The sequence below is a fragment of the Rhipicephalus microplus genome, chromosome 1 (genome assembly GCF_043290135.1).
Source record: "Rhipicephalus microplus isolate Deutch F79 chromosome 1, USDA_Rmic, whole genome shotgun sequence".
NCBI lineage: Eukaryota > Metazoa > Arthropoda > Arachnida > Ixodida > Ixodidae > Rhipicephalus > Rhipicephalus microplus.
Window position 1 is genome coordinate 67,203,735 of NC_134700.1, and position 8,278 is coordinate 67,212,012.

Below are 8,278 nucleotides of genomic sequence, written 5' to 3' on the forward strand. Positions count from 1 at the left end.
GTCATCGAAGCCATTTTCAAAGAGTGCAACGTTGTTCACCGCAAAACTGCTGCTTACCACCCGCAGACTAATGGCCTCACGGAACGCTTCAACCGTACGCTCGGCGACATGCTTTCCAAGTACGTAACCGCCGATCACACAAATTGGGATGACATTCTACCCTTCGTCACCTACGCATATAACACCACCCCTCAAAGCACTACTGGCTTTTCACCTTTCTTTTTATTATATGGAAGGCACCCGTCGCACACCATCGACACTATACTTCCGTACAAGCCAGATCCGTCCGAGTGGGCGCCTATTTCTGCTACAGCCAAGCTTGCTGAAGAGTGTCGAGAGCTTGCAAGGACCTTTACAGCGCATGATCAAGAGCGGCAAAAAGTCATTCGCGCTGACGCCAGCACTACTGCGCCCACGTTCCTCCCTGGAGCGCTCGTCTCGCTCTCGATCCCTACTACTGCAACTGGCCTATCTTCAAAACTATTGCCTAAATACGAAGGCCCCTACCGTGTCGTCAAATGCACTTCCCCAGTCAACTACTTGATTGAACCCATCGAACCATCTTCGGACATGCGTCGTCGAGGACGTGACATTGTTAACGTGGAGCGCCTGAAGGCCTACCATGACCCGCTCATTGTAACCACCTGTTAGGTCGCCAGGCGGCTCCCTTTTTGTACCCGGGGTAGTTGTGGTAAAGCCTTTGAACAGTGGGTCATCCTCTTCAGCGCCTTCTAGTGGGTCGCCCTTTTCATAAGAAGAAGAGCAGCTCGCGCAGAGAGTCGATCCCCGCATTGACTGTCGCTGTCGTTAATCATCGCTGAGTGTCCGCCAATAAACCGCTTAACAATATATATATATATATATATATATATATATATATATATATATATATATATATATATATATATATATATATATATATCGCAGCATTTACTACGAACGCACCAGCGATGCCTCTTCGTGCCCTCCACTACTCATCTTGTTCTAACGCAGCTAGGATCGAATTTTATCCTAGGCGACGTTTTGGGATTCTGTTCTACTTCGTTTTACACGAGCGAATCTCAGGCTCCGAGTGAGATTCGCTCGTGTAAAATCCGAGTGAGACATTCATATATCGGCTGGAATGTCGCAACGGTATTCTGAATACTTTGATTGTTCCAATACCGATGGTAATTATAATTTACGTCAGTAGTATAGCATAGTGAGCAACTACTGGCACGTTCACTTGCAGACGTATTCGAGCCTTCCCTACGGACAACTTGCCTACCATCTGGCGACCAATCTTGCTGTTATAGCCAACCCGGTGTCGTGCTCCGTGGCCGCCTTACTTCCTCTTAAGAGCCTCGGAGGACTTGTGTTCATCACGGCAGGTGGGCTGGGTTGCGCGGCGTACATCCTGCTACTCGCCGTGCAGAGTCCGAACCCTATTCTGGTGGGAACGGCCGCTGGAGCAGCCATCATGGTGCGTACTGAGCTCCCTTGCCTTCTGGGTAAAAAGTTTCGATTCTCCGCATAAATAAAATACCTATCATTGGAGAAATTTTGCCTTCAGAATTCGTTAGTGCCTTAAATGCAATTTAAACCACATGGTTAAAGTATTACTGACATCCCTGTATTTCTATGCAGCACTGGTTCTTTGAATCGCACCGTGCAAAATTTTCTAGAGCGATAATCAACTGACTTCACTATAAAAGTTCATTCCCTCAGTAATCTCACTCCGCAAAATTTTTGCTGAATTCGTCGAGTGCGAGAGGACGTACTTGGATTTATTGACACACTTCGGACACTTCTCGTCTGCTTTGGGCCCGAAGAGCGGGCTGTAAGCTGGAAATGCAGTGTGAGCCAGGTGACCGAGTGACGCACATGGATTTTGAAATAGCATGTGTGTAGTGCTCTGCTCGGCGCCCAACATTAACGTAGCAGACTCTTACAAAAAGCTTACAGCCTACCTGCACAAATTCTGCACACCAGGAGTCACCCTAGATGCAGGATGCGTGCCGAGAATTGACAGACTTTCTGTCATCCGTGTATAATCTCAGTAGGCAAGTGGTACACTGGTTGCGCAGAAAGTCGGCAGGGCATTCGCTGCAAAGGACGTAGCATTAATGCAGAATGTCTGCGCGAAACCTGTAGAACGCCTACAAAATTTCGGCAGAATATGGCAGAGCTTTGTCGCGGATGAACGAATATCAATGGCTATCAGTTGCATTAGCACATAAAGTCAAAACATGCAGCATCCAACGTTAGAATACGCCCCGTACATCCACCAACATGTGCCCACAACATACACACAGCCATGAAAATACCACCCACATATCCCCCTCACGCCTCACAAGCTATCGCTGACCACTCGGCACATAGGGCCGTGTTATCTTGACCTTCCATTCAGTGCTGGTACCAAAATTTCTATGCTTCAATTTTTTACCTTTACATCTTCCTAGAATGCATGCATATTATGGAGGACATTTACAAATAGCTTTGTTAATCTACATCTTCCTAATATGCAAAGACCTTCAAATTAGTCACTATTGAATACCAGCTGGTGGGCTGTCGCATAGGGATCCAGAAAGGCAGGAACCTTTCTGTAGAAATTCTGGCGGCTAGGTTGTATGGAAGTGGCTAACGGATGGTTGAAAGATGAAACTCGTGTAATCAGTGTCATGGTAAAAATAGATATATATGTATAATATATATACATCCACAACCCCCCCCACACATATATATATAAATAAATATATATATATATATATATATATATATATATATATATATATATATATATATATATATATATATATATATATATATATATATATATAGTGTGCTCAGATTTGGGTGCACGTTAAAGAACCCCAGGTGGTCTAAATTTCCGGAGCCCTCCACTACGGCGTCTCTCGTAATCATATAGTGGTTTTGGGACGTTAAACCCCACATATCAATCAATCAATATATATATATAAAACAAAATTTGAGTGTGAACACATGACACATTCACGCACACTGCTGAGTGTGTGTGTGCGTGATTGTGTCGTGTGTTAGCGCTAAAATGAATTTTTTGATATGTTTTACTAACTAACCCAGCAACAACTTTATATATATAAATATATGCGTAATTCGAAGGTCGTAGGTTCGATTCCTGCTCACAGTTGGTAATTTTTTCATCCACTTTTTTTTCATCCATTTTTCTTTCTTCTTATTTACATTCCATTGATTTTAATAACTTCCCCTGTACATTCCTTGGCATTACTGTCTGTTATATCTCATTAATATTGTGTTAAAACACGGAAAAACGAGCCCTTAGGTATACACTTGTTTCCCTTATATATATATATATATATATATATATATATATATATATATATATATATATATATATATAGTCAAGTACAGCCTCCGTGAGTGGTTACAACGTGGTTTATTTCAACGTTTCGGCCTAGAGTCTGGCCTTACCCTAGGCCGAAACGTCGAAATAAACCACGTTGTTACCGCTCACGGAGGATCTACTTGACTATATGCAACGCTACGGCCACTCAACCACCATGCCTGCCTATATATATACACTATATTTTTTTATACATATATATATATATATATATATATATATATATATATATATATATATATATATATATATATATATATAGTATACACGTTATCAGACAACAAGACTGCTTGGCGTGTGCTTGGTGTCTGCAGAAAATAGTCAAGTCTAAAAGAAAGTGACTGGTAGGTGACACTCATGGGTGGTGACATAACAGTGAACGCCATTTTTGTTAAGCTAAAAATAGTTAGTTTACCATTACGGAGTTTTTGAAGAAGCCATGTGTATGAATTTTAGCTTTATATAACTTGAAATAAAAAGTACGGAAATATCATGATTTTGCTGTCACAAATACCATAGTATCCACGTTTGCCCCTTCGTCTACAAAGTCAGCCTTTTGTACGACAAATATTCTGGAGATTGAAGTGAGAGTTGGTAGTCATTTTTTACACGGAATCGTGCCGGCAGAAAGCAGCGAAGTTATATTTGGCGCACATTCTTTCAAGAGTGTTGAAAATATATCGGCAGTGTTTATTGGATATGTCGTGTAAGTGCTCCAGCCTTAAGTGAGCATATCGCTCTTTGATAATCGCGAAAATAGCCAGTTATCTAGCATCAAATGTGAATCTTGCTAGCGTACATTCAGCGTCCCTCCAGAATGCCCGCGAAACTCAAAATAAGCTTGCGCCCCAGCGCGGCGAATCGCAAAAAGTTCCTGTGCGCCAAATATGAGCCAGATGTGTGTAAAGGTCATGCATGTTGGCATGACGACATAAATGTTGGCCCTCGAAACTTGAGAAAATTTCAAGACAGCTTCACAATAAATGAAAAAGAGGCTTCATGGAAAGCCACAGCAATTATTGAAAGGAGTCACAATATACACTTTCAAGTACTTCGCACCCTTAAAACACCATTTTTGCCTGACAGCAATTTGCAAAACTTGATAGTCTACTGGTGTTACGAAATTGAAAGTTCGGCAAGTTGGTGTTTATTCATTTTCGAAGAAAGCAGCACATAGAAAAAACAAAACAAAAAGCGTGGGAACACACGCATTGCTGTGTGGGTTCTCTCTAACTCCCACTTTTCTTTGTCTTCGTCTTTTCTGTGTCTTGTTTTCTGCAGAATTGCAAAGGTCTTCCGCTTCCCCAAATAGAGTTTACTCAAACTATTTAATTGCTAAGGGTGTTATAGGTTATCAAGACATCGGTGTCCTATACAAAGATGTGCCAGCTGGTTATTAAAACTAGGCATTGGGGTTGAATATTATACACATGTTTTGATTACCCCATGAGCGCGTTTGAGAGCCATAGGTTTGAAACTACATCATGAAGTTGCGTGTCTTCTTTGAATGCTTAATGCCTAAATATGCAGCACGGGACATGCGAACCAACACATTAGAGTGGCTTAAAATACCATGATGCTTGGAATAGGACATAGTTGGACGAGCACTCTGTCTCTTTGATGGTTTGCATGCCATGTGTGCAAAGTTGGCCAAGTATGTGCACCTTGGATGCTGATGTAATTTCATATGCTTTGAAGTACAGCCATAATTTTTCTGGTTTACAGTGCTAACTGTGTCTGCGCGTTTGTCAAACTCAAGCGATTTGGGAAAGTGCATTGTTTGGAGGGTTAAGGATGTTGTAAGGATCTGCGCGATAAGAGCCTGTGAGGTATATGAGCTGGTTTACTGTGTATACTTGTTCTCGGCGATGCGCAGATTTCTTCGTGGGTGCTGTTCGTGTCCCTGACGACGTTTGTCAAGTGTCGCCTGGCGGCGGGCACCATGGCGCATGGCGGTGCCCGCTCTCTCATGTGGTACGGTGTCGCCACCCAGGGCGGCTCCTTCATCGGTGCTATGCTGATGTTCGTGCTCACAAACTATACGCACATATTCAAATCTGCGTGACGGCTGTATCAACACGCTACGTGCTTTCGTACTGAATAGGCGGGACTATTTGGCGGGAACAATCTCTTCAACACGCAGCCCGCCACGCTGTAACTCCTTTCAGAGACACATAACGAGTTTTCTCTCTCTCTCTCTCTCTCTCTTTATATATATATATATATATATATATTATAATGCTGTTACAGTCCTAAATTTCTAATAGCGGAATGTTTTCTAGAAGAGCCAGCCTGTTGGTTGTGAAAAGATGACGCTTTTAGGTTCCTACTAATGTGTACACAAACAACAACGCAGAGAGCAAACAAACGTAAAGCAGTTGTAAGCTTGCGCATGCACTAATGACATCCGCTTTATTGTCCTTCATTTTTTGTGTAATAACGCTCTCAAGATTTCCACTGTTTTTTTCCATTCGGCTCCGTCTGTTTTTTACTTTTTTACATTTTATTTACTTTCACCTCAAAAGCCAGATCATATTATGAATATTAATGAATGTACAGCATTATGTGATTTTAAGGTCGTTCCCTGATGCCGACCCTTTAATCCGCGTCGAGAGCCCTCAGCTCCTACCAACTCCGTCTTTCCTTGTCAGTTTCTTTTTCTTATGTTTTAATGCGATAACAGTTATATGTACACTCCTGGCTAAATTTTGCCGTCAGCGCTGGCATCATCATCATTCACCCTATATATATATATATATATATATATATATATATATATATATAGCTGCCGCAACCCAGATATATATATATATATATGTGTGAAGAAGCAAGAAAAAGTTATTGCAGAAAAAGACTCCGGCGCGCGGAATGGAATGTCCAACCTCTTCTTTGTGAGTGCGAGGTGTTAGTCACAGAGCCACGAACGAGCGCCTGCTTCGGTTGGAACGGCAAGCTACTGATATCAACCACTTACCACTGGCGATCATGATCTCGAGGGAACTATCGTGTTTTCAACGTTAGCAGCGAGATTACGCATTGAGTGCGCGTCGCCAGACCGTCGCGTCGCGGTGGGGCGTTCTTTCATCTCCCACGCATACTTTTCCCCGCGCAGAGAGGGGCGGGATGAACGCTCACTCCTGCGCGTGTTTATCTCGCGGTGGGGAGTGTCTTACGTCTTGGGCTTTAAGCAGAATAATTCTGTTTTAGTTACGGCGTGCACAAAGGTCACTGCATTCGCTGCACAGTGTCCGTTTGCGAAAATAGCGCGCTTTTCAGACACAGCGAAGTAACGACTGAGACATTTATTCGCTTTCGTTTGTAGTTGTGAGTACCCTTCGTGCGTCATTCGTGCGTGAGAAGAGCGGGGGAAGTTTCGATCTGCTTACCCTTCTTCGCATGACCTTCCCAATTGTTGCTATCGCGTTCATTGCTTCGCCCTTGCGGCAAAGCCGTGACTTTTTTAACGCGATATTGATAGTCAACGGGTGCTAACCTCACCCCTCCACTCGTGTGTACTTCTCCCGTGGTTCTTAGTAATACCATTTCTTGAACATCCATTGAGGCTGTGCTCGTTGTCAAATTATGGCTCTCATAACTTCCACCATGAACGTTCGCTGTGCAAAATATGGGCTGCCATTAACTTTTCCTACTGATCTGGCTGACAATTTATTTTAACTTTGTGTTTTTAAGGCCTTTTTTTCTATTTATTTTCTTGTTTTGATCCTTTCCCCTAAATGTAAAGTAAAGGAATACGCTGTCATACTGTACATGTTGTTATTCATGTTCTTACGAATGGTCTGGCTCCGGCCGAGTCATCGATGAAATAAAGTTTTTCAGGAAAGCGCATGTACTTGTCACTTGCAGCGACACCAAGGCTACCTGTTCTACATGAGATGGTGAAACCCACAAAGATAGGTTATGCTGTTGATACATTATAGCCAATGAAAACAGCGTTGATTGATGAAGAAGACAAAAAAAGAAGAAACTGGGCACAGGTGCTTTATCATGTGTGTGTTTGCGTAGAATAGCTTCTATGTCCTGAGCCTTCATCTTGTGTCCTTGTTCAACCAGTGGTATTTTCTACCACCTACGAATGTGATCGGGAATCACACCTATCAGCGTGCAGAGAAAGAAGAAAAAAGAAAGTTTAATAAAAAGAAATATAAACCAATAAAGGGAGAAAGAATGCTCTCAAGGCATGTTGATCTTGGTGACAAAAATGGGCCCGTCGAACCGAGGCGTGGCGCATCTAGAGAGGCCCATCGCAGAGGGTATCGTCCCACAGTTCTTTGGTGTGGAAAAGGCGCAGGATGAGTGGAATGGGAGGGAATAATTTCGCGTTGCGCTCCACCACGAGCTGGAACGACGTTGGACAGCTGCCGCAACCCAGACGTACTGGTCAGAGTAGAACTTGTGTATGGAGAAGTTGAGAAAACTATGCGTTAATAGTACCACCTCCTCCTCCCGCAAAACGACGGTGGTGACAGATACACGATCTGACAAGCTCTGGTGTAGAGCGTAGTTATTATGTCTTGGTATGAAAGTGGAGGAGACACTTGATCTGGGCTCTCGGCCTAGCCATGCCGGGAAACTCGATCGACAATTGCTCGAGCCACCGTGTGAGCGCGGTGAGCACGTAAATGATCTTCTCGCTGGGAGTTCTCAATTTGAGGGGTTAGTGTGCATTCGATTGAGCCAAGGCTGACATACAAAACATTGACGTGTTGTTATGGCGCCTCATATATGCGCAAAAACCGCTTTTTAAATGACAATCGCACACCTATGAACGCTAAACCTGGAGCAATATTGGTGGGCGGATGGGGTTGGCCGAGTGGTGCCGTTTGAGGTATCGTTAGGGCGGACAAACAGACAGACAGACAGACAGACAGACCAAAC

At 43.2% G+C, this 8,278-nt stretch overlaps 1 protein-coding gene across 4 annotated transcripts in view; it reads left to right on the forward strand.

The window, feature by feature from the left end:
• The window catches only part of LOC119178736 (riboflavin transporter 2), a 236,943-nt gene extending 229,715 nt beyond the window's left edge, over nucleotides 1-7,228 (forward strand). For 3 of the 4 annotated variants that reach the window (XM_075875054.1, XM_075874958.1, XM_075875014.1), the window contains exons 6-7: nucleotides 1,232-1,462; nucleotides 5,259-7,228. In XM_075875054.1, coding sequence (XP_075731169.1) covers nucleotides 1,232-1,462; nucleotides 5,259-5,447 — 420 coding nt within the window. In that variant the 3' untranslated portion in view covers nucleotides 5,448-7,228. The remainder of the gene's footprint in view (nucleotides 1-1,231; nucleotides 1,463-5,258) is intronic. The other variant, XM_075875090.1, reaches the window with a different exon arrangement.
• The last annotated feature ends 1,050 nt before the right edge of the window (nucleotides 7,229-8,278 follow it).